Source organism: Protopterus annectens, chromosome 5.part1 (assembly GCF_019279795.1).
Source record: "Protopterus annectens isolate FY-2018-M chromosome 5.part1, PAN1.0, whole genome shotgun sequence".
Lineage (NCBI taxonomy): Eukaryota > Metazoa > Chordata > Ceratodontiformes > Protopteridae > Protopterus > Protopterus annectens.
In genome coordinates, this window is record NC_056736.1 from 568795404 (window position 1) to 568822948 (window position 27545).

The 27545-nt window shown below is 43.0% G+C and overlaps 1 protein-coding gene across 1 annotated transcript in view; it reads right to left on the minus strand.

Annotated features, from left to right (window-relative positions):
• The window catches only part of IFT88 (intraflagellar transport 88), a 1839004-nt gene that overhangs the window by 520003 nt on the left and 1291456 nt on the right, over nucleotides 1-27545 (minus strand). Inside the window, exon 20 of the mRNA XM_044073191.1 lies at nucleotides 4553-4668. Within this exon, the coding sequence (XP_043929126.1) occupies nucleotides 4553-4668 (116 nt within the window). The remainder of the gene's footprint in view (nucleotides 1-4552; nucleotides 4669-27545) is intronic.

Sequence of the window (27545 nt, forward strand, 5' to 3'; positions counted from 1 at the left end):
TGTCCCTGAATGCATTTGTCGTCCAAGTGTGCTCTCCAGGCATAGTCTGATGCATCTGTGGTTAGGGTATGGGCGGCTTGGGGTTGAGTAAAGAGCAGTCCCTTGTTGAGGTTGCATGCTTCTGGCCACCAAAGAAACTCTGCCCTTAGACAGGGAATGATAGGAATGACTCTTTTCAGTTCCTGAGAATGTTGGCACCAAAGGCTTTTTAAGTACCACTGAAGTTTCCTCTTATGCAGTCTTGCATATGGAATTAGCAGTATACATGAGGCCATGAACCCTAGGGCCTGCAGTATTTTTCTTGTGGATAGCTGAGTTCTGGTGGCCATTTGTTTGAAGTAGGCTGTCAGATAGACTTGTTTTTCTGAAGTGAGGAATGCCATCTGGGATAGTGTTTCCAAGCTTGCTCCCAGGAATACAATCCTTTGACTGGGTACCAGTTTTGATTTCTTTTCATTGATGGTGTACCCCAGGGAAGTGAGGAGGTTTTTCACAAATGTCAGGTGCTGCAACAGCAATTCCTGACTGTCTGCCTGAATCAGACAGTCATCCAAGTACGGGTAAATTTGAATATTTCTCCTCCTGCAGTATGCAATGGCTGAAGCCAGGCATTTTGTGAATACTCTGGGTGCAGTGGGTAAGCCAGAGGGAAGTGCAGAGAACTGATAATGCACAGATCTGGCCCTGAAACGTAGATACTTCCTGCATGACTCCCTTATAGGGATGTGCAAATAGGCTTCTTTTAAGTCTAGGGTGACTAACCAGGCATCCTTGGTTAACATAGGTAGAAGCTGTTGCAGGGTAAGCATTCTGAATTTTGGTACCACCAGGAAGGTGTTGAGAATTGAAAAATCCAGGATTGGGTGCCAAAAGCCCTCTTTTCTGGGTACCAGGAAGAGTCTGGAATAGAATCCTTGACCTAACTGTTCCACTGGAATCGGCTAAATAGCTCTGATGGAGAGCAGGGATAGAACTTGGTTTTCAGCCTCTGCCCACTGGTTTGGAGGAAGGTCTGGGAACCCTCTTGGGGATGGCAGTGAGTGGAAGTACAACTTGTACCCCTGGGATACAATGTTGAGGACCCATCGGTCTTATGTGATGGACATCCAGATTTTGCATGAAGGGCAAGTTTTACCTCCTAGGGGCACAAGCAATTGGGCAGAGGTGGGGAGTGGAGTGGGGAAGTCATTGTGAGTTTTTTCCGTAAGGGGGTGGCTTACCACTTCCTTGCTTTGGGAGTGTGGGCACTCCATTACTTAGATCTCTGCATACCCTAAGACTGTAATCTGGGTGGTTTGTTTCCCCTGGGCCTGGTTTGAGATGGCCAGGAGGGGGCTGGAAAGGACCAGTGTTTGGAAGGGCAATGCCTACTGAATCTAGGGGGTTGCACTTGTCAGAATTCTTTAACAGTCTGCATAGACTTAGCTTTTTCTTCCATCTTTTTTCAGAACCTCTTCTGTTTGGTGCCAAACTGTCCTTGTTCAAAGATGTGTCTAATAACTTTGATTTGACATGATCTGTCAAGGTCTGCTCCTTGAGCCAAGCATGTCTTCTCAGTACAGAACCAATGACTGGTGCCTGGCAAGATGCCTCCAGGGTGTCAAAGCCACACTGCAAAGTATGCTTGCTGACTTGGCTTGCAGCTTGCATAAGCTCCTGCAATTCCTTATTTTCTGCAGTAGTAAAGGTTGCCATTTTTTGTTTAATAAGTTCCATTATATGTTGCTGGTACTTCAGCATGTGAAACTGAAAATTTAATGCCCTAATAGCAAGAGTAGCAGAGGTATATACTTTCTTACCCCATCTGTCCAAAGCTCTGGAATCCCTGTCCAAGGGGGTGGGATTCTTGGCTGTAGTTGCCTTGATACCTTTAGGCCCATGGGAAATGATCTCTGGGTCAGCAGTAGTATTCTTGAAAATAAATTTGTGAGTGTCAGGTACTCTGTAGTACCTGTCTGCTTTCCTGGGGGCAGGAGGTAAAGTATCGGGAGTAAGACTGGATTCCATAAAAACATCATCAACAACCTCCAGGACAGGGGGTATTGCTAAATGTCTGTGCTATGGCAAATTTAGGAATTTCCTGAGTCTCTTTTTGGACTCAGGATAGTCTTGGCATTCCCAGTGGAAATGCTCTCTTAAGGTATGTAAGGTTTCACCAAAAGAAAAATCCTCTGGAGGGGAGACAGGGAAAGGATTCCTCTGCATCTGAATACTCATAAGCAGATAAGGGCATGTCTTCATAATCAGATGCCTCAGAGTCATCGGACTTCTGGTCTGTTGAAACTGCAGGGGACTGGTCTCTTTTCCTCTTAGCAGGGGAAGGCTGACTTCCCCTAATCAGTGTAACAAGGTGGTCTGCCATTCTAAGCATTTGTTGTTGAGGCATTGGAGAAGGTGCATGCGCTTTGGTCGTCGGTTTTCTAGGCATACTGCATAATGTAGGCCTAAGAAACTTGGTAGTTTTAGATAAAAAAGAAGTCAGTTTGAGTTGAACATCGGTAGTGCGAAGAACTGCCTCAGAATCCGGTGCCTGCACAGCGGCTCAGGACCCATCCATGGTAGAGACACCAACAGGTTCCATAGTCGAAGAAGAGTCTTGCGACATACCGGACTCTGAATGGGTCTCACGAGAGGCCTGCGAACCCACAGAAGCGGGCATCAGGGGCTACGAAGGTGCCTCACTGAGTACCAATGAACTGGCGACTAGCTTAATTGAAGAGTCATCGGCAGCTTTGGACCTATGTGGTCTGTCTCTGTCTTTATTCTTATGTTTTTTCAGAATATCAGTAGTCAGATGGCTTACTGAAGCCATTTCAGAATATGGAGATCGAGAGTGAAAGAATTTAGCTACAATGAGAGCCCAACGATGAATGGTTTGGGCGTTGAACAAAGCACGAAACCGACAGCAAGGTACGTCGTGGTCTGGGCCTAAACACATGACGCAGTAAGAATGAAAATCTCTGTGCGATTTGTTTTCCACAGGCAAGATAATTGTTAACTTTTTCTGACATGGGTTAGAGAAAGAAAAAAGGATCCCAAATGGGATACTTAGCTTTAGAAGACTTCAGGATTTTTCAATTCGTAAACAAAAAATCAGGTAGCGGCCAACCAGCACTTGCAAACTGCTTCTGCTTCGGGCTCCTCGGCAAGAAAGACTGATGTCGGCTGCCTGTTTTTATACCCCTGACTACCTGTTGTCAGTCCTGGAGTGACAGCAACTGACAAAGAAATACTAAGCCTCTGGTATTCGGGCCGACTGAGGGCTACCTGCAGGCAGATAACCCAAGTGTGATGACTGCAACAGTGAAACATGAAGAACATCAATTCTAATAAGATATCTAAAACATATTAGAGATTACATGATTACAGACAGTGAGGGGAAATCGAGTGATGTCTTAGTATGAGAAATGGTGTTCATATTAAGGTTACAGAAGGAAGGATGGAGAGAAAAGGAGATTGTAAGAAGAGTGCAGGGTACAGTGTGTCTTCAGATAGCTTAGGTGACTAGGGAGGAAAAAGAAAGAGGTAAAGGAAAGGTTGCAGAGATGAAGTGGATAAGGTAAGGCAGTAGGAAAAACAAAAGACAAAACTGGAGTAGGTGGTAGGAGATGGTTGTGAAGAGTGACTTACGTTGAAAGGGGTGAGTGAAGTATAGTGAGTTAGTTCAGTGAGGATTGGCACAACAGCATGTACACATCCTGAATACACTTGTACTGAGTTGTAATTATAATTTATATTTCTCTAGAAAAAACAAGTTTCTTGTCACTGGAAATGATGTCTCCATTCAAACTCCTTATAGGGCCCATGGTGTGGTCAACTTCAACCATAAGTTCCTTTAAATCCTTACAGGAAGGATGGCAATCTTATGTGCATTTATATCAGAGTGTTCAAGTACAATTCCTTACAGTTTTACTAAGAACTGTCGGGGTGGGGGTTTGGATAAATGGTCTTTTATGCATAGTTTGCAACTGCAGTGCATATAAGAGCTCTCTTCAGTATAGACAGCATAACACATATCCAGAATACATCTGCACTGAGTCACCATTACATCAGAAGTAAAAATATACAAATAAGCATCTGACTGCACATACAGTGAGTACTGGGATTCAAGATAATTTGCATTTGGCTGACTAGTTAATTGCTCTAGAAAAAATGCTGTCCCTTTTACTTTGAAGACCAAGGATGCAATACCTATGACAGGTACATCTTGATCACATGATCAGTTACTAAAGATATATAGCAATATAATGACAGACATTAATAGTAAATGGTACACAGTGCAACAAATGACTGGATGATATCCATAAACATAGGATTTATACATATCAGCAGACAGCATCACAAATCTACAACTCATAATTTCACTTAATTTATTCTAGATGAGCTAAACATATTTTTTCCTTCCATTTACGGTTCAACTTCTGTGTAAGACACCATTAGTGTTTAAGCAATATCAATGCATCTTAACAAACCGGTAATGGCAAATATTCTTTCAGATTAGAATTAGCGCTGAAGTCAAGTTAGCACAGAAAACAACAAAGTTGTCACTTACTGTATAAGTGCAGCTCTCTCAAAATACTGAACAGCTTTTTCACAGAATTGCGTTTCAATGTAATAGACTCCCAACCATTCAATGACATCAATGTTTGAAGGGAAATACCTGTACGACTTTAAAAAAAAAAAAAAAAAAAAAAACAGCAGTTTATAAAGTACTAAAATTTTAAATCTACAACAAACTATGTAATTTTGGGTGAATCTCTACATACTTCCTTAAAGTTTAAGGTGCTTAATGAACAGATGAATGGTGCATATTTGTTTACGACGAACAAACAGAAACTACATCCGTGTGAGTTGAATATAAATCTTGAGCGAGTCTTCAGCAAAGTATGTAGTTTGGTAATAACAGTTAATGCAAAACTAAAAAAGAAATTACATGAGCACTTTGTGTAATAATAGGTAACAACTACAGATCTGCAGAAAAAGTTTATAATGGGACAATGTGCTGCATCCTGAAAAGTTATGATCTATCTCTTTTGCCTCCAGTACATTTCAGTTTTGATTGATACAGTAAATTTCATCTTTCTCTCCCAAAGATGCCTGTTCAAATTTTAAAGACTTTAATACTGAGCCTCAGAAGAGCAGAAATACAAGTGCAAATGTGAGAAGAACATACACAAAGTCCAGCATTATGGAAAACTAGGGTATTCCCCCTCCCTTTTCCAAAGTACAGAAATCTTAGTGAATATAATTTGCAGGGGAGTAAGAGGTATAACTTTCCATGATGAGCCCTGCAAAAGTGCTTTGCTGGCTGTAACAGTAAGTTTGAAGGGTTTTTATCCCCCATAGACTTGAAACTTCACCTCCTACATGTTTGTGGGAGCCATTGTCCAGCTTCAGACCATTACTTGCAAAAGAAGATTCCTACCATGAATTTCTTAACAGAAGATTCCAATTGCAAATGTATATAGGCCTTCCAAGTCCATAAAGAGTTAACAAGAGGAAGTGAGTTTGAGCCAGGAGCAATAGCCACATTAACACAGCTATTATTTCTGTGAATAGTCAACATATCTAAACTATTTTAGTCTGAAGTCTCAAGCAGAATGTATCATTAAAATGATGGACTAAGCAGCAGTGTACGAAGAGGAGAAATTATAGAGAATGCTGCATACAGATATTTAATTAATAAAAATATCAATGTAGAAGAAAAGATTACAATAGGATGCCTTAAAGACTAACCTTAATAGATTATGTTCTAATCACACATCAGGTTCAATGTATAGGCTCCAGTGAAGGTACACATCTGTGTACCATAGCTGCCACTGAAGAGATGGGCCAGATTAATGAACGCCTACACTAAGCATGCACTAAATGTACACAATCTATACTCAAGAACATCCCTATCATATTTTGTGCGTTGTCTGTTCAATCAGAAAAATTAGACTACATGTAGTCTACACATTGTGTTAACCTTTATGAGACCATCCCCCCGATATTTAAGGTTGCAAGAAAATCAGTAGGAAAACTATCAGGAGAAAGAAGGTGGGAGTTATGCTTGTGTTATCTATTCACTCAGTTCACTCAGAATGGTGTAAACAGTGTAGGAGTTGATGAATCCAGCACATAATCTGAGGAGATATTGCAGAAGAAAGATACTACCCTCATACAATAACCCTTAAACATGCCAGCAAAAAAACATTTTTTTAATAAAATTTTTAAAAAAAGAAGGTTAAAGCAGCAGCATAAAAATTGAGAGGCTAACCATTATGGCAAAAAATATGACTTACAAAAGAAAGGAGGGAGTTCTGAGGTGGAAGAGGAACAGTTCAAAAAAGTTATCAGAAGAGCAATAAATGTGGTGAGACAGCAAAAGCATGAGTTGAAATGAAGATAGCAGAAGTTATGTGGAAGGGCAAAAAAGCTTTTTACAGGTATATAACACAAAGTAGAAAAGGAGGTACAACCCTAACCAGGCCGAGCAAAGATGGGGTGATCAATGGGATTGGGGAAAATTGTACTGCATACATTGTTTCAGTTTTCACAAAGGAACGTAATGGAAGGATCTTATGCAGGAAGAGCAGCATAAAAGAGTGGGGAAAACAGTAGGCAGACATCAAGACAGGGATGAGATGAAGAGGGAATTGGCAGATCTTATGCAGGTTGAAGGACAGAGACTATAATGACTACCTTTCAGAATTTTCTGGAATCTGGTTCCTTTGTTGGCAGACCCCATGATGGAGATCTTTAACAATAGTCTGAGACATGAAAGATGTAAGTATAATATCCTTGTACGAGGCTGAAGCAGGAAAATTCCAGAATACAAGAAAAGTACAGTTGTGTAAAATCTTACCATAACAGTAAATGCCCTTCCCTAGGATGTAAAGATGATGTACAGATGTACGTACCTCAGAAGTGAAAAGCCCCAGGAAGAAGAACAGATGAAGGAGAAAAGGAGGAACATGTGCATCCAGAAGGAAACAAGAAAAAATGAGTAAAGAAAAGATGGATGGAGGTGAATACTGCAACAGTGAAGGAAAGGACATCTACTGTTATGGTAAGACTTCACACAACTGTACTATGTCTTTCCATATCACTGTTGCAGTATTTCATACTCAAGGGAGAGTACAAAAGCTCAAAAAGAAAATTTGGAGGTGGAAGATCCAGCAGAGCTGTCAAGAAAGTCATGAAGGATAGCCATGGCAAATCCAGCTCTAGCTCTGGAAACCACATCCAGCTTGTAATGTTTAATTAAAGTATGTACAGAAGTCCAAGTAGCTGATTCAAGGACAGAATTGGTATCCAATCCTTTGAAAAATGCACCAGAGGAAGCCACAGCCCTGGTAGAATGAGCGTTTACAGAAGAAAAGCTTTTCCCATGAAAAGAGCAACAGAAAGAAATGGCCTTAAAGATCCAAGAAGAAATTGTTTGCTTAGAAACAGCCAAACCTAGAGACCTAGGATGAAAGGAAACAAAACACTGCTCAGATTTACAAATGGCTTTAGTCTTATCTAAATAATATCTGAATCGTCTATGGAAATCCACGGTGTGAAGAAGCTTCTCATTGACAGACTGAGGAGAAGGAAAAAAAAGTGGGTAAATGAACAAACTGATTAAGAAAAAACTCATTAACCACCTTGGGCATAAAAGAAGGATTAGTACAAAGACACACCTTGTCCTTATGAAAAACTGAAAAAGGAGGGACAAGCATAAGGGCCTGACGCTTAGACACCCTTCTAGCTGAATTAAGGGCCAAAAGAAGAACAGTTTTACAAATACAGTGCTGTAAGGAAGCTGAAGTTGCAGGCTCTAAAGGAGCCTGAGTTAATTTTTCAAGAACAAAATTAAGGTTCCAGGAAGGAGAGACAGGCTTCCTGGGAGGTCTGATATAAAGGACTCCTTCAAGAATTTTTTTGCCTCAAATCTAAAGTTGAAGGAGGAGTCAAAGGCAGATTAAAAACAAATAAGCTGAAAGGTGGGCTTTAAGTGAATAGTATGCCAACCCAGCATGGAACAATTCATAGAAATAAGAGAGAACCAAAGTATCATCCACAGAAAGAGGATCCAGGTTATGAGCAAGAAAACAAACAGAAAATCTCTTCTATTACGAAAACAAGATTGCCTGGTAGTGGGTTTCCTGGCCTTCTGCAGAACCTGAAGGACATCCTCAGAAAAAAAGTGCCTAAAAGGGATCAAAACCCTATTCACCTACAGTGTCAGGTGAAGAGTGGACAAGTGAGGATGGATGAGAGACATCTTGTCTTGTGTGAGTAGTCCACCCTGTGAGGCAACTTGTGGTGATTGCCTTTGGCTAGGTGCAGAAGAAGAGGAAACCAATGCTGTCTTGGCTAAAAGGGAGTCACAAACAAGATTTTGGGAGTGTATTGTTCTATCTTGAACAGTATCCTTTGTATTAGAGAAAGGGGAGAAAAGGCATAAAGAAACACCCCCTTCCAAGAGAACGAGAGGGTGTCCACCTTCCAAGCCAGAAGACATGAGAATCTGGTGCAAAAAAGAGGAATTTGTCTATTCAGATGGGAAGCCCAAAGATCTATCTGATGAGTACCCCACTGTTGGAAAATGTCCAGAAACAAATCTCTGTGAAGCACCCACTCGAGTCTGTGTTATGGACCTGCTCAGAGAATCTGCCACAAGATTCTGTTCTGAAAGAAAATAAACATTCTGAAGAGTCACCTGATACTGGACAGCCACATCCCAAGCCTGAAGAGCTAGTCTACAGAAGAGATAAGATCAAGTACTCCTTTTCCTGTTGATGTACCACATCACAGAGGTATTGTCTGTAAAGATTTTGTGAGGCCCTGAAAGGAACTGAGTATGAAAGGCCTGAAGAGCAAGGAGAGCTCTCATCTCTTTGATACTGATATGGTCCATCGTCTGACAAAGGGACCAAAGGTCCTGAACCTTTACAGGACTGAAAGAAGGTCTGAAGCATTTGAAAAGAGCTCCTGAGAGAGGACTGGGGGCTGAAAAGAAAGCCCTCGGTTGACTGACAATTGATGAATCCACCACAGAAGCTCTAACTTGAGGCATGGAAGAAGAGGAATTAGAAAGTCCAAAGGATGACAATGTTGAAGCCAAAGTGACGTCAGGAACCACTGCAGCTTTCTCCACGTCTGTCTAGAGGAAGCATAGGGATGATGGAAACCATGTACCCCAGAGTCCGTAGAAAGTCTGTGCCTATGACAAAGACCAGAGGAACAAGGGATTGAAAAAAAAGGCAATCGGTGTCAAAGCCTTGGGAAGCAGTAGGGCTGCCGACAAAGGAATGGTGTGCAGCCAGCACCCAAAACAAACATGATTCTAAGAAGGGATCAGGAAAGATTTTTGAAAATTTACTGTGAACCCAAGGCTTTGCAAGAGGCAGACAGCATAGTGAAGGTGCTGAAGCAAGGTCTTTGGAAATAAAGCCTGAATGAGTCGTCTAGGTAAAGAAAGATCTGTAGCCCCCTCAGCCTGCAAAATGCAATCACAGGCGCAAGGCACTGGGTGAAGACCCTTGGGGCAGTAGAGAGGCCAAAATGCAAAGCAGAGAACTTAAAATGGAAGGGAGAAACAGAAATGCAAAAATGCAATGGGGATGAATAGGAATATGGAGATAGGCATCCTTGAGATCCAGAGAAACTAGGAAAGCCTGAGATAGAAGAACAAGAAATAGGGTTTGAAGGGACAGCATTCAAAAGGAAGGAACCTTCCTTTAAAAAGGTGTTGAGCTGAGAAAGATCCAGAATGGGTCTCCAGGTTCCTTCTTTCATCTGAACCAGAAACATTCTGGAATAAAACTCCCTCCTCTGTTGAGGTGAAGAAACTGCTTGGATTGTGCTGTGAAACAAAAGGTTCTTAAGTACATCCAGACAAAAGGACATCTGTTCTTGAGGAAGTTGAGGGATGACGAAAAAAGGAGGGAGGGATTTCCATGCCATGTAATACCCCTGATGAATGATAGACAGAACCGAAGAGTCCTAAGTGATCCTTAACAAATTGTGAAGAGACAGGGAAAGACAAAGAGATAAGGGAACCTGCTTAGGACAGAGGGAACTACGTAGCCAGAACCTGGTTTGTCTGAAAAAGGAGGTTTCTGAGTAGACAGCATGAGGAGGCCTTCTAGAACTGTTTTTACCTTTGGGAGGAGGGTGAGACTGTCTACATACAAAAGCTTAGAAGGATAATTCCTCTGAAATTTGGGAAAAGTGGAAATAAAAATATGTTTGAATTCCTGCAAGGCCTTACCCTTCTCTTGTAGGGACTTAAAAAGATAATCAGCAGTAGAACCAAATAGAAAATTATTGTCAAGAGGAGCATCCATCAGTGTAGCCTTAATACCTTCAGGCAAAGGCTGGAGGTGAAGCCAAGAATAACATCTTACCACAGAACCAGAGGCAGCAGCTCCAGAAGAAGCATCAGCTGCATCACAATTACATTTAATACAATGATGGACCACTTGCAAAGAGGATTCCAGCAAAGCGAGGGACGAAGCCTTCCCCTCAGTCAGTAATGTCAGAAATGACCTGAAAACCCTGAAAGAGAACAGCTAAAACACACTTGGTCACATGAGCCTGGTAGTTAATAGCCCAAAAGCCAATGTAGCAGCAGTGTAAAACCTTTTGCCTATCCTTTCCATGGCCCTACTGTTCTTGTCAGAAGGAAGCAATTTAGTGGAAGGTAACAGTTTGGAAGGTTTGTCTGAAGAAATAGAAGGATCAGCAGAAGGACATTTGTACAGAAATTTACAATCATCAGGCACTTTATAAAACCTATCAGGTTTTTTTAGGAGCTGGGGGCTGAGAATCAGGAGTCTGTGAAGCTGATGATAAAATGTCCAACAAAGCAGCAAGGACAGGAAGGGCAGAAAAGGGCTTAGGAGACTACATCTGGAGGAGTTCATAATATCTCTTCTGGACATCTGAAAAATGGTACAGTCCCAATTAAAAAATTCCATCATCTGAGATAGAGTTCCTCCTTGCTTGTTGATGTACCAGACTAAAGATATGTTGTCTGTCTGAGCTGCAACAGTCCCTAAGATAAGAGCATCTTGAAATGCCTGCAACACTAGAAGGACTGCTTTCATCTCTAGGACACTGATATGCAATTTGGTCTCTTGTGGGGGGGGGGGGGGGGACATGCCTTGGACCGTTCTTCCCCAAAAATGCCCCGCTACTCCAATTGTCACTGTGGCAACTGGATGTGGAAGAACAAAGGTTCTATCCAGGAAAAGATTGTCAGATTGAATCCACCAACAAATGTGCCACTTGCAAATTGGGGTGAGCTTGACCTGAAAAGACAGAGGATGATGTAGAATGGATAACTGTGCCGCTAAAGTCCACTGGAGAATTCCCATAAAGAAGCAAGCAAGAGAGAGCAGTATTATGGCAGCTGACATGGACCCAAGTGCTCGAAACACTAATCTTGCTGGAGGAGAACAATGAGAAAGGATAGCCTGTACCTGATTTTTGCTAGAGATAACATGGTGGAGAGATAAAGATGCCACCTGAGTAGTTGTGTTTAAAACTGTCCCAGTGAATTCCAGGCTCTGAGCTGGGGCAAGTTTCGATTTGGCAAGATTTATAGAGATGCCCAAGGAGTTGCAAATCTGAAACAAATAGTCCCTGGCATGTTGTAGTTGATACTTGGAGGGGGAAGTGAAGAACCTATTATCCAGATATGGAAACACCTGGAATCCTTGCAGTCTCTAGTGAGCTGCCACTACTGCCATGCATTTGGCAAACACAATGGGGGCTGTGGTGAATCCAAAGGGCAGAGGTATGAATTGGTAAAAATGGACTTCCAGCTGAAAGCGGACATGTCTTCAGGATTGCCTATTTTTATGGGATTGCATGTGTCCTGAAGATCTATAGAGCACATTCAATCGTCTTGTGCAGAAAAGGCAGAATGGACTGAATTGTGAGTATTCAGTACTTTGGTTTCTTTACAAACTGGTTTAATCCGCTTAGATCCAAAATGGGTCTGAGGTCCCCTGTTTTCTAAGAAGTGTGAATAAGTCCTGAATCCTATATGGTCAGGTGGGACCTTCTGGAGGACTCTTTTTCTAGCAGCGTTTGTATCTCTTGTGCTGCTTCCTTCTTCTGACTGGGTGGAATGTTGGGAAGTTTCTCCCTTTGACAAGGAGGAAGAAGGAAAAAGGATATGTAGTAACCTCCAGATATTATTCTGAACACCTATGAATCTGTTGCAGTGTTTGTCCAGGCATCTAGGTACAAAGAAAAATGAACCCTGACTGCCTCCAGAGTTGGGTAGTGTTTTAGGAGCACTGAGAGGGTCTGTCTGGTTCTGCAGGCTTCCTCTACCTCTAGGGTGATGACTACCATTAACATTTACCCCTTTTCCTCTGGAGGAATTATCCCTGCACGACTCCTGGAAAGGTCCCAGAGATTTATGGAACCACATCTTCTTACCACCTGAAAAGTCCGTTGAGGGGTACAAAACTTGATTCCCACGGCAGACAGGGGCTTTCCTTCTTGTTCACTGCAGGTAAGCATATCTTTAACTGATGGCCCAAACAAGGAAGTGCCATCAAATGGGGCAATAACAAAAGACATCTTAAAGGACTCCACAAAATTGCATAGCCAAATCCAAGCAGGTCTCCTTACTGTGATACCTGAACCGGCTGTTTGTGAGGTACCTTCAGCCATATGAAAGATCAACCTCACTGAAGCATTTGAAACAGACAAAAGAACACCTATGTCTCTAATGCAAACAGGTAACCAGTAAATGGTTCATCTCCCAGGCCCATGCTTACACTTATCAAGGGCATCAGAACTTGTCAGAGATTTGGGATGCATGGCTAGGCTTGAAAAGGCCCTTGTGGTCATTAGCCTAGTAAACGCCTATGAACCCATAAGAATGGCCAGCTGAGAGGAAGTCCTTTTGAAATCTTCAGCAGACACAGACTAAGGGAGTGAGTATTTGATAGTTTTTTAGTCAAATCTCTCTGCAGCCTAGTAAAATGTGCAGACAGTTTCAGCAACCTCAGAGCAAAAGTAGCTGAGGCGAATACTTGCTTTCCAAATCTGTCCAATGCTCTAGACTCTCTGTTTGGAGGATGGACAGTAGAGCTCTGCTAGCTCATTCCTAGTGGCTGCTGCCACCAGCATCCCATCAACTGGGACTCCTTTTCTCCAGTGGGATCTGTCTGACGGTGGGGCCAAAAACTTGTCAGGGTGCTTGGGGATGGGCTCAACAGTATGCAGCTCATTCCATGCCCAGCGGGAAACCAGATCACTGAGTTCATCTACTGGGGGGGGGGGGGTCAACCAAGACATAGATGATCCAGCACCAAATGTCTCCAAGAAGATTCTTCAGCATAAGAAGTTTGGGCTGACCAACCAGCTTTTTGTTTAAGGACTTCTAGAATATCTCCAAAGGAGATGTCATCAGGTAGTGATCTGGGGGATCCTTCTCCTTCATCAAAATCAGTGACTTCTGTGAGAGACTCCATGGGGGAGTCTGTGTGTCTCCTATTACATGCTCTCTTCCGAAGGACCTCCTCTGTGGGATGTTCTTGAGAGGTGTTGGAAGAAAGGGGAGGCTCCACTAGTGGAACTGTCTGGAGACTAGTTTGAGCTGGCTGTCTCTGAGGAGTAGGTATGAACAAGTCAGAGCTCAGAACCAATGAGGGAAAAAGGGTAGGATCCAAAATGTGAGAAGATGGTTCTGTGTGGAGAGAAAAAGACCTTTCTACTGTACTGAAAGCAGATTGACCAGGAGTCGAGAGGTCTATAGAAGGTAGGCCAGGGCCACCCCCGATCTGATCATCACAGAGAGAATCAGATCCGAGCTGTCTAGGGCTGAAGCACCAATGCATAGGGATGGATCCAACAAAATTGGAGTCATGCTCACACCCTCAGAACCGGCAGCAACATCTTGGGCTCAGAGACCCAGTCTGATCAGAGGGTATTGGAACAGACTCAGTCAGGGAAATAGTTGGAGTGGAGGAGGAAACTCTCCTTGGATCTGACGTTGAACCATTTGGAGACCTCAGATCCTGGGACTACAAACACATAGGTTGGATTGGAGTGGGAGATAAAATGGACTTTGAAGGCACACTCACAGCTCCAGCAGGAGGCAGAGATGGTAGGACCCCCATTTGGATCTGATCTCTGAGGAATTTTTGTATCATCCTATCCACATCTGCTTCTGAATAACTTCTGGAAGATCTAGAAGATGCTGTAGAGGAGGGCCTGGAGTGTTTCTTCAGAGTCTAAAATAATTGTGTAGGCAAGGAGAGAAGTAGGTTTAACAAAAATTCTGTCGCAAGGCTCTGATGAGACGTACTGGGCCTTGGATCCATTAGCTTAGGATTCAAAGAAGAGGTTGTTGGTGAGGGAGATATGACAACTGGAGCCAATGTCTTCAGATCCGAGGGAGGTTTTAGGTCCGAGGGAAGGCTGAGAGACTTTAGATCAGAGGATGTCAGATCAGTGACTTTTCTCATTTTCTTCATAGGCTCCAAAGAAGCTCTTGGTGACTTTGGAGGAGACCTTTTTCTGGATTACAAAAAAACTACTTTGGAGGTTTTTGAAGAGGTTTGAGCCACAGAAGAAGCAAGAAGCATACCTTTCAAGATGAGTTTGCTGTGCCTATCAGACAAAGCTCTAGGGTTGAACATACAGCACACTGAACAGGCCATATTCAAGTGATTGGGTCCAAGGCAGTAAACTTACTTCTTGTGGTCATCTGAATTAGGGATCTTATGCCCATAAGAAGTGCATTTCTCAAACCCTGTTGGTTTTTCAGACATTGATAAAAGTACACCAAGAAAACGCAATATGCAGTGATAGAAAAGCATTTTTTTTAACTAAAGTTAGAAAGAAACAAGGTTATTACCAACTATGCTAAAGATAGAAATACCTATCTGGGGTACAGTAAAAAAAAAAAAAAAAAATACCAACAATGGTATGACAAGAACTGCAGGGAAAAAGAAAAATACCCCCAGCACCAGCAAAAAACTAAGAGGGAGGATTAAAGTTATTGCAAATTTAGAAGGTTTTAAATTTTAGAAAGGGAAGTAAGTATTCTTACAATTGTTCGAGAGCGGAACCTGCTTCTAACCATGGTGGCGTTAACTGAGATCTCAGGCAGTAGGGATGGAGTAGGGCATCAGAGGCAGAGGGAGAAGCACAAGAATTGGATCCAAAGTCTGAAGTATGTGGCTGAGGTGGGTCTGATGATCGGATCTGTAACCCATAAGTGAGGAAGAATGAAAAGGACATCATCAGATCAAGCACTTTAAAGCTTGGACAGCTACTTTGTCAGCATTTCTTGTCAAGTGTTGTAACACCCTTTGCATTTACATCTAGAAACTTTTGTCATAAATTTGCCCTAAATGTAAATTCTGATTACTGATCACATAGACAAAGTAATTTGTAGCTTTAATTGCTAAAACACTTAGCATGTAAACCATTTCACTAAAGCAATATAGCAACCCTGCCTCCCCTTTAAATGGTAAAACACCAGTTAGTAATTTGGTACTGACTGCTGACCTCAATGGTGATACTAAGATAGCAAGATCAGTTAACTAATTTAGGTTGGGGTCTGTTCTATTTTTAACAAGCTTTTAATTTTATCTGCAGATCAGTAAGCCAGAGATTGAGAGGCTGGGTGTATTGTTTCAAAATATGCTCGGAAGTACAAAAGTGCTAAACAAATCCGGGTCTAGCATTCTGGCTATTTGTGTGCATCGTCTTTTATTAAAGACAGCTCAGTGATGGTCCAGTTGAACAGCTCTTCCCACGCTGCAAACAATGTTATACAGTGAAGAACAAAATGATTGAGAGGATGTATCTTTATTTTCCAACACTATATACAAAGCAGAGTGTAAGATCAGGTTTCACTTGTATATAGTTTGACAAACATAAATACAGTATCCTCTTTACATAGGCCTAGAAATGCAGCAGCAGGTCTATATTTTCATTTTTACATTTTATGTTTTACATGCAGTTTATACTGCGGTGGTGGTGCTGCGGTAGCGTTGTCGCCTCACAGTTAGACGTTGCCCGTTCGATTCTCAGTTACAGCGTCTTCTGTGTGGCGACATGCGTGAATGTGGGCGTTCCTTCATTGAAGGTTGTGCGTTAGGCCCGGCAAGCCAGCACATAAAAATCTACTGCCAATCATTGGCGGACCGGAGTTCCACTGTGGCGACCCCTAACCAGGAAAAGCCGAAAGACATAAACATATTTTACATACAGTTTCAGTGAAGGCAGTTTCAACAGAAAGGAATGTTTTAGTACAAATGAAAAACCTTCAGTCAAGAATACTGACAAGAATAAAATGTGCTAACAGAATGTGTTGTGCACTGAGGACAAACAGCTCTTGTTTAGACGGTATGAGGCTTGCGAACCAAGGTTAAAGAGGTATGTAGAACTTGCATGAAATTTACAGGGTTTTGGAATTATTAGGAGAGATACTTCAGACACAGAAGTTGGTAAGTTAGTTAGAACTGGTGCACAAAGTCACAGAAGTGTGGTACAGATACTCAAGACTGAGTGCAGAAGGAATAATTCTGAGTACAAAATTTCCACACAGTATAATAAGTGCAGAAGCTAAAGAGATTGTAATTCAGTCTATATCAGTTTATCAGCACTGCTGTTCGAGATAGTAAGATTTGATTTGGATACTGTTGACATCTACCTCCACTGTATGCTGCCACTACATAATAAACCAAGAACTGCCACATAAAGGAGAGACTGGCACTTTTTCAGCAGAGTTCTGGGTAATTAAAAGATAAAAACATTTTTCCAGTTATTTCCAGTACATACAACATCATACAGTCCCTTCAATTCTTACAGGGAGTATGTGTGGGATACATAAAAAATATCCTTCATACCTCAAGGTCAGAGAGATGGGCTTCTCTTTCTTTTCCTTTATAGTCCCTGGACCTTCACAGCTAATGGTGAAATGTTCACATTCAGCCATTCTAAATGTGGACATAAACTGAAGTTTACCAGTGGTTGTCGCCAATATTTGCTGATCTTTGCATGCCCTACTGAGAAATTGTTCATTTCATGAAATGGAAAAATAATACAGAGAACTTACTTGAGCTGAGTAACTAGTGGGGTAAGCCTGTTTACCTCCTCTGGTGATAAGCTCTCTACTATGGTACATTCAGGGACTTGAGCCTTCTTAACCTCTAGAAGTACCAACATGTCATTTTTATTCTGTACATTTATAGCACTGACATCATTGGAGGATGTCTAGGTATTGGCTTTGGTGTTTTTTAATACCCATATTTGGAAGATATTTTAGTGGATGTTGCCACCCAGGAAGGACTAGTAGAGGGTCTTTCTTTCCCAGAATCCAATAGCTTGGAGTCATTTCTGTCTACTGCATGCATACATATTCTGCCCATTTTGAGGAAATTTACATTTTTACTCCTTTACTAGGTTCACAGGGCTTAGACATTTTTTTTTTTTACATTTTTTTTGTTCTAGGTTGTTCTAGAGTTTTAAGGCGTTAGCAAGCATCACAATTTGGTGGTTTGTCTGAAATTGTAATATCTTTTACACTCCTTAATTGTATATTTAGAGCCTAGACAAACCAAACAGCAGTTACAATGGACTTCCTGCAGATGCAAGAAACATAATATGCATTTTAGCAGAGCTCGGTTTATTCCCTTCATTTAAATCTAAAATTAAAGCTGAATTTTGCTAAATAATAGTATCCTCTATGGAAGGAAGATAATCCAAGATGAAGATGGTCTGATGTATATGAGCTAAATGTCAAAAAAGAAAAAAAAAGTGTGTGCTGAAGACAGACATCCTTTCAGCCAGGAGGTACAGTTGACCTACAGGTAATTTCTATTTTGGACGGTCGATGCAGCAAGAATACTAAAATGTAGTCAGCATAAGAGTAAACTCCATTCATTTTCAAAAAAAATAATATTAATAGAGGAGATGCATAAAATAAATTCACCTAAAATGTCCTACATTGAAAAAAATGAATGAGGAGCCAGGCAAGGATGGGAAGACGTAAAGAGGCACAAGCCCACTCACTTCTCCCAGAGCAAGATAAAGGATTGTACACACTCAGGGGTACACTAGGTGGTGTACTCTCCATGGCAGAAACCAAGGAAATCACTGCTTTGTGCTTCAAGGAGAAGGGCAAAGCTGCTCAGAGGGAATGCCCCTTGCAACCGTGAGGGGATGTCCTTTACCATAAATACATTGCAAACACATCTTCATTGCCTTACTGGGTTCATGCTAGTAGGGCTAGAGTGAAAAAGGAAAAACTCAAACACTCCGATGGCTGCCTGAATGATGGCAGCATCAAGTTAACCCTCGCCTGCTGATGGGAAACAAATGGGCAAAAATTAAGGGAGGCAAAACAGATTAGCTGCAATAGGACTGAAAATACTGGAAGAGAGCATTATAGTCATGGAAGTCAGGGAGACAAAAGAAAAACTGAGATGAGTGCACCTGATATACTAGTTACACAGACGTTTCCCTAGGTCACTACTAGTGAAACTTGAGACTTCTGAAATAAGTGAAAAGGCAACTGCACAGTTGTGGACCCCAGAAAAGAAAACTATGCTGGGAGGCAAAAGAGTCATTTGTGATATGGACTTTTTGGCACAGCTTTTGTAGAAAAGGGCAACCTTCCAGACAGTAATTAGGCTGTCCAGACAGGAACAATAAAGTTAAAAATGTACTACCCTAGCCAGCTGAAGGGTTTTTATTTGAGGCAGCTGTGACCTTCTTACCCCTGGAGGACTTCTTCAGAAAGCTGAAGCAACAGACAACAGAATCAGTAACATTTCAAGCAAGAGAGGGCACTTCGCAACTGAAAATGCGCAGCAGATGGAACAATTCTACAGCCATTCCTGCTGTTTAGGAAGAGAGAGCTGGACACAAGGCATCAAGGTAATTGACTCGGTGATTATGTTAAGGTGTACCATTTGAAAATGACTGTAAGTACTCAGTATGGGGACGGGCTGAAGTAAAGCTACTTGTTACTGTAAATATTTATTGAGCTCTGTTTACCAGGAAAGACCAACTGGGCACAGGTGCCCTTTTCCAGCAGAGACCCAGTAGAAAAGCGCCAAGGTATTATATTTATTGTAATCAATCTTTACAATAAACTGTATAATGCAGTTTCAGTGAATACATATAATAATAGATATAATCAGGTTTGTATTGATATTCACACACATTAATATACAAGAACTGCATTGAGAATTTACAGACAGAACAGTGGTGTATAAGACAGGTAGGTGTAATTTAAGAAGTATAACAGAGTAAGGCATTAGAGGGGATAAGCAAATGTAAGTATTAATAGAAAAGTAGCAATGGAGTAGTAATTTGGTTATGGTGATGACAAAATGAGAAGCAGTGAAAATTAAGGATGAGATTGAAAAAAACACAAAGCTGAACAGCAAAAAATAAATAAATAAATAAATAAATAAAATACTTCTGCTATAAATGGTTTCCATAGTACATGCACAGGGAATCACCTTATCCTTGTTGGAAACTAAACAGAGCTAAGAGGCCTGTCTATTCATAAAATATTACCCTATTACATAAATGCAGTACACTGTATTCAGCATGCTGCCATATACCACCATGATTTATAGACATGGACTGCTGCAATGAGGACAGGTATATATAGAAAACAGCCACAGACAGTGGTGTACTGTCAACATGATACTTCCAATGGGGGAAGGACTGTGCTGTACAGTTGTACCCTGCCATCTTGAACATAGTTGGAGTATTGTTTGTGAGTTGTGTAAGACCTCAGAGGTATCATTTGCTTATGTACTCCATGCTTGGAGTACTATGGCTACATAATGGGGTAAGAGTGCAAAATTAGAAGTTATGTACCTACCATAACGTTCCATGTTAGTTGTCTTCTCTCGCCTTCTTTCTTGCTGGCTGGGTTCGGAGCCGATCCTCGGCTCCGACTCGGCACTTGCTTTAGCTTGAGAACTCCTTTTACCAGCTCGAGGCAACCCTATATCCCATGATGCAAGGCGGAACTACCTCAGATCTCGTTTGGTAGCTAACCTACCCTGCTAAGGACTAACCTAACATAATTTAGGAAACAAGTTCATAAAAAGAGTCCTCATATGAAGGCTCAGGAGGAAAACGACCTGATAGGAACTCTTCAAGATCTGTCCAGGCCAGGGGGTAGGAGGGAGGGACGCAAGAAAGAAGGCGAGAAGACAACTAACATGGAACGTTATGGTAGGTACATAACTTCTAAATGTTAAGTTGTCAATCTCGCCTTCATTCTTGCTGGATGGGACCGCGTCCCTAGCACCTGTATCCCGAGTGGCTCAATGGAACAGACTCTTGAGAACTGTGGAACCAAAACTGGCCCTATCTCTGGAGGCCAAGTCCAACTTGTAATGAGAGACAAAGGTATGAGGCGTGGCCCAAGTAGCTGCTGCACAAATAGTATCAATGGGTAGTCTATCCTGAAAAGCTGCAGAAGTGGATAGACTCCTGGTTGAGTGTGCTTTTGGTTTAGAAGATAGCTGCTTGCCTCTGAGAGAGTACACAAAGGAAATGGTGGAAGTCAACCATTTGGATAAGGTCACTTTAGAAACTGGAAGACCTATCCTGTTTTCTGCATAGGAGACAAATAATTGGTCCGATTTTCTGAATTGTTTAGTTCTATGCAAATAGTACCTGAGCTGACGATGGACATCCAAAAAATGAAGCTTCTGTTCAGCTCTGTCGGAATAGTTTGGGAAGAAGACTGGTAGATCTATAGATTGGTTAATATTGGTTTGAGACACAACTTTGGGGAGAAAGGAAGGGTTCGTTCTTAATGATACCCTGTCCTTATGAAAAACCAAGTAAGGGGAACGAATGCAGAGAGCTTGAATTTCGGAAACCCTTCTTGCTGAAGTGACAGCCAGTAAGAATATAGTTTTCCAGGTCAATAACTTCAAAGAACATGAAGCAGACGGCTCGAAGGGAGGTAGTATCAAGGATGCCAACATTAAGTTTAGATCCCATTGCGGAGGAGGATGCTTTATAGGCGGCTTTAGGAGAAAAACTCCTCTCAGAAAGGCCTTGCATAATCTATGAGACATAATGTTATTGTCATGCAAGCCAACATGATACTTGGAAATAGCAGCCAGTTGTACTTTAACTGTAGATGACGAGGATCCTGAATGAAAAACCTCCGCCAGGAAATCTAAAACAGAATGCACAGGAGCAGTAAAGGGATCAATATTCCTGGAATTTGCCCAAATAGAAAAACGTCGCCACTTGCTAGCATAAACAGTCCTAGTGGACGACTTTAAGGAAGACACTAAGATGTCTCTGACGGAGTCAGAGATCATCGGAAGCCTGGCTAGGGAAGGAAGTGGAGCAACCAAGCAGTGAGGTTGAGAGAATGAATGGCCCGGTGCTGCTGACCCGACTGGTGGATCAAGAGATCCGGAACTGGGTCCAGATGCCAGGGCTGCACCAGAAGGTGACGATGCAGAGACGGAAACCAAATTTGTTGAGGCCAATAAGGGGCAATGAGAATCAACTTGGCTCTCAAAACGGTGGCTTTCTGAATGACTTGTGGAATCAAGGGAAAAGGAGGAAAAGCGTACAGAAGTCCCCGGGGCCAATCCTGGGTTAGAGAATCTCTCAGGGGTTGGCCTGGAAGGGGAAAGAGGGTGAAATAATCTGGGCACTTGTTGTTTTGAGGAGTAGCAAAAAGATCGCAACAAGGAGTGCCCCACTGCAGAAAAATCTGATCCACTACAGATTGATTGAGAGACCACTCGTGAGGCATCAGAATGGATCTGCTCAGCCTGTCCGCCAAGAGGTTGGACCTGCCGGGGATGTGTGTTGCTATCAGAAACCGATGAGAGGAGATTGCCCATTGCCAAAGTCTGAGAGCTTCTCGACACAACGGATAGGACCTGGTCCCGCCCTGCTTGTTGATGTACCAGACCACGGACATGTTGTCCATTTGTACTGCAATAGTCCCCGTGGGAAGAAAGTCATTGAGGGCCTGCAACGTTAAAAGCACCGCTCTCATCTCCAGGACATTTATGTGCAGATGGTATTCTATGGGTTGCCATTAATGCCCCCCCACCCGATCAGAGAGGCATCCGTAGTGACTGTGGCAACTGGAGGAGGGGAAACAAAGGGTCGTCCCTGATGAAGAAGAGGGGAAGATATCCACCAATTCAGATGAGTTCTGCACGACTGTGTGACTAAGATTTCGTGCCTCATCGGGAGACTGTGGTACGACCACTGCGTGAATAGCATCCACTGCAGAAGACGCATGTGGAAGCGAGCCAGTGGAAGTAGAACAATGGCCGCAGCCATAAGACCTAGAACCTTCAGTATAAATCTGGCTTTGACCTTGTTGCTCTGCAATAAAATCCGAACGAATTTCTGGATGTCCAGAATCCTTTGATCTGTTAGTCTGGCTAACATTTTGACGGTGTTTAATTCTGCGCCTATAAAAGTGATAGATTGGCAAGGCAGCAGAGAAGATTTTTCGAAATTTACTGAAATTCCCAAACTCCTGCAAAGCTGTAGAGTGTAGTCTCTGGACTGAAGAAGCTGACACTTGGTGGTGGCGGAGAGGAGCCAGTCGTCCAAATAAGGAAACACCTGGAATCCTTGACGTCTCAGATGAGCTGTGACCACTGCCATGCATTTGGTAAAAACTCTGGGGGCTGAAGTGAGGCCAAAGGGCAGGGCTCTGAATTGGTAATTACTGGTCCCTAGCCGAAAGCGGAGAAACCTTCTGGAGCGTCTGTGAATCTTTATGTGATAGTACGCATCCTGAAGGTCTATAGAGCACATCCAGTTGTCCTTGCCCAGAAAGGGCAGAATGGACTGAAGCGTGACATCCGGAATCTTGCCTTCTTGACAAATCTGTTTAGATTGCTCAGGTCTAATATTGGTCTCCAATCTCCCGTCCTTTTGGGGACCAAAAAGAATCTCGAGTAGACGCCGGATCCTACCTGGTCTGCCGGCACAGTCTGGATGGCTCTTTTTTCTAGGAGCTTTGAAACCTCCTGTTCTGCCAAATCCCTTTGACCGGGTGAGATGTCTGGAAGGGATTGTTGAGGTACGGGAAACCTTTCGAAGGGGATTTTGTAACCCTCGGATATGATCGACTGTACCCACATCTCTTGTGATAGGGATTGCCAGGCTACTGGGTACAGTGAAATCCTTCCCCCGACTGCCTCCAAGGGTGGACAGTCGGGCAACACCTCAGGGATGCTGAAAGGGCTTCTCAGGAAGAGACTCCATGTTGCCCTGGTTCTGAGGACCCCCCCTGCCTCTAGGGCGGCGTCTATTATTGTTACCCCCTCTGCCTCTGGGGGTAAACTGACCACGTGTGTCCGGTGTAGCTCCTTGGGCTTTACGGAACCACATCTTCCCCCCCTTCTGACCCTTGGGATATGGTCTAGAAGGAGTGGAAAATTGGACTCCAACAGCAGAAAGAGTTTTACCGTCCTGCTCACACCTGGTCAAGGTATCCTTCACCTGAGGTCTGAACAAAGCCGAACCATCAAAGGGGGTATTAGTGAAGGACGCCTTAAAGGGGTCCGCAAAATTACAAAGCCGCATCCAGGCTTGGCGTCTAAGAGCAACTTCTGTGCCTGCAGCCCTGCTCGCTCCATCGGCCGCATAGGATATGAGCCGCATGGAGGAGTTGGATAGGGAATTCAGGATTGCTAGCTGCGAGGCAATCTTTTCTTGAGCCCCAGCAGCAGAAGGATCCTGGACCACTTCACCCAGTTCCTTGAGAATATCTCTTTGAAGCCTGGTGAAGTGACAAAGGTAGTTCAGCGAACGCATAGCAAAGGTCGCTGAAGAAAACATCCGCTTTCCATACCTGTCCATGGTCCTAGAATCCTTGTTAGGAGGATGGACAGGTACTGAAGGATCCACCAGTTCCTTCTTAGTGGCCGCCGCCGCCACCATAGCATCCACAGAGAAGCCCTTGGAAAGGAACTGTTTGCCCGTAGGGGCCGTGATAAATTTGGATGGTCTCCTGGGGACAGGTTCCACAGAATCTGGAGCCGCCCACGCCTTCCAAGCCACTACCTGCATAAGTGGGTCGAAAGGCGGAGACACCCAGGAGGTGGAGGGTCGGGATCCAAAAGCCTTCAGGTATACCGACTCATCCTCGGAGGGATCAATGGATGGCCAATTCCCCCTCTGTTTGAGGAGCTCAAGGATGTCTGAAAAGGAGACATCCTCAGAGGGGGATCGTGGGGAACCCTCCGACTCATCTAAGTCGGTATCCGATGTAGTAGACTCGGGGGAGTCTGTGTGTTTCCTCTTACACGTCCTCTTCCGAGGGGGTCACCTGCTGGATCAGGAGAAACTTCGGAAGAGGAGGAAATTCCCAATGGGGAAACCTGGGGCGATGGATCCCTGGGCCTGAGAGCAAGAGGCTGGCAAGAGGCGTCTACAGGCACTGAAGAGGGAGGAGCTAGAGGGATGGACCGTTGACCTGGCTCAGAGGCCAGGACACTCCTCATCACCTCAAAGGCTCCCCTCCCCGGGAGGCCAGAATATCCCCGCGGAGGGAAGGCTCCGAGGCCGATGTCGGCGCCGAGCTTACCAAAGCAAAGCCCCGAGAGGGAGAGCGGGGTCGGACAAGGGTCCGATGCCACTAGCCCCCTTGGAGCCGACAAGGGAAACCCGACGACCGGATCCCTCCAAGGAAGGCCTCAAGGAGGAGATCGGAGCCGAGGACGACGGAGCCGAAGGATGTATCGGCTCCGGCACCGAAACAGTCGCTGTCCCGAGAAGCTCCGGCTCCGAACTCTGGTGTGGAGTCGGAGGAGGAAGTTCAAGGGGTGAGGCTGTAGCCGAAGTCTGTTGAGATGGGCTATGGAGCATTTGGGCCAGTGCCTGTGACTTCAACAGCCTGCTCACCACCCTCTCTAAGTCGTGGTCAGACAGCCTGGAAGATCTCGAAGATCGGCTCCGATGGCTCCGCTCCGACAAAAGAGGAGACCCCGGAGCCGAGTGGATACTCTGCAACGAAGGGGACCGAGATCTCTTTCGGGACGAAGTCATCGGAGCCGAAGTCCCCTGAATTCCAGATGGAGCCGAAGGTTTCTCGGCTCCGATGCTGGATAAGGTGTCGGCTCCAGGCGGAGCCGACAAGGCCACAGTAGACAAGGTGTCGGAACCAGTCGGTGCCGAACCCACTACTTTTGAAGTAGATAGATCGGTTCCAGCCGGAGCCACCGGAGGAGGCTTGGATACTGAAGCCTGAGCCTTCGGTGGCTTAGAAGGTTTCCCAGACCCTGCTTTAGAGGGAGAACCTTCTGGCTTAAGTAAGCCACGGAGGATAAGCTTATTCCTCCGTTCCTGCAGGACTCTCTGGCTAAAAGAGTGACACAAAGCACAGGAGTCCTGCAGGTGCAAAGGCCCCAGGCAGTAAACACAAGAAGTGTGACCGTCTGTCAGAGACATTTTCTGACAGCACGAGTCACACTTCTTGAAGCCTGAGACCTTGCCTTCCTTAGACATAATCCTAGGAGGAAGTCACACACAAACCCCAACAAACACACAAAATTAATCCCCTAACACACAACACACAGGAAGGGATTAACCAATGGGGTTTAGGCCTAACTAAACTTTTACACTAAAGGTAATAAAAAGTTTGAAATACAAGGGAATAGGGTGGGCTGTAACACACTACAGACTATGAAAATGAAAAATCCCAGCGAAACAACAAAACTTGTAAATCACCAGGACGGTGATAATGAACGCCAGGAAACAGGATACTGTGCTGGAAACACTTAATTTATTGAAATAAAAATAGTTAAGCGCTTTCTACAGTACTGAATCTGTCTTCATCAGAACATCATACTATAAAATTGTTGGACTTATATATCACAGTTGATCTAAAAACCCGCCCTAAATAACAATTAATCAATTAGGTCAATTGTTTGACAATGATGCCATACACATTTTTAAAATGCAGCACAAACACCTTGCTACTGAAGAAACTAAAGATGTATAACATGTGCCTTCTGTACAAAACCATACTAATGTAGGCAACTGTATGAATACAGATATGTCAACAATATATGCAGTACTAAACAAATTTCCTAATTGTTAGAAAACTTGAACATATAATTTCATATAAATTCATCCTTTAAAAATTGTACAGAACTTGGTGTACAATAAAATGTATTCCAAAAGAAATAAAGATACAAACACAATATAAAATATATACAATATATACCAATCATAATACTAATAAAAAATATTTATTTAAAAAGAAGTATTTATTTAAAAGAAAAAATGTATATAAGAATATATATGTTGTTAAGAAATCTAAACACATGCTTGGAATAACCCTCCAACTTTGTTTAAATGACAACAATTATATAAAATGTGCTGGAGAGATATAATATATTACACAATGAAATTCAACTAAACCCTAACCAAAGGCTTGGTAGGGATCATTTCATTAAGGCCGGGGGGGGGTGGCAGCATCCAACCTGATCTGCCACCTGATCTCCCTTTCCCCCACCGTAGCCTTTATGTTGCCCCCTCTAGGATTGGGGGTAATAACGTCCAAAATCGCAAATTTGAACATCTTACACTGTGGACTGTTAATAAGGTGTCTAGATAGTGCATTGTTAATATCAAACTTCCTCATGCAGTATATGTGATCGTAAATTCTATTCTTTAGACTGCGGTCTGTCTTCCCCACATAATAACTCATACAGGTTTGACAAACACTTAGATATATGACATGTTTAGTTGAACAATTACCATTGGAGAACCAAATCTTGCTCTTTAAACAGTTTTTCAGGGTAATACTAGGTGTGTCCATAATGTATTTGCAATAATTGCATTGGCCACATCTTCAAGTACCTGTCCTCTTCACTTTGGTGTTATGCTGGAAATTCGATTTTATTTCTATTATTCTTTTTAGATTGTTTCCTGTTTTATAAACAAAATGTGGTCTGTCAGTAATCTTACTTTTGATGGTCTGATCACTAGTCATGATATTCCAGTTTGTTGTAATAATTTTCTTTACCTCACTGGAGTGTTTACCATATTGGATAATACATGATCTAGTGTAAGTATTGTTAGTCACTGTCCCTGCAGTCTGGTTTGTCTTTTTTGTCCTGCTGTCACCTGTGGGCAAAGATTGAGATATACCCACCCCCAACAGTGGTTTGTATTTTAATCCCCATTCTTTCTTGACATAACCTGTAATATCATTCACCATCTTAGATGGATACCCCTTGTCCAAAAAAAGCTGACCAATGTGATCCAATTCTTGATCCATTATGTGCCTCTCCGTGGTCATACGGGCAGCCCGAATGCACTGTCCCTTGATAATGCCCCTCTTGGTGTTATATGTATGTGCACTGCTGTAATGTAAATAACCATTACTAAAAGTATCTTTTCTGTGGATATGGGAGTGAAACTCATTGTCCTTGCTGTATATACGGACATCAAGGTAATTTATACCATGTATATCATATTGGTGGGTGAATTTAAGATAATCCGTGGTGTTGTTGATATAACTGATGAATTCCTGCAACACCTGAGTTTCACCC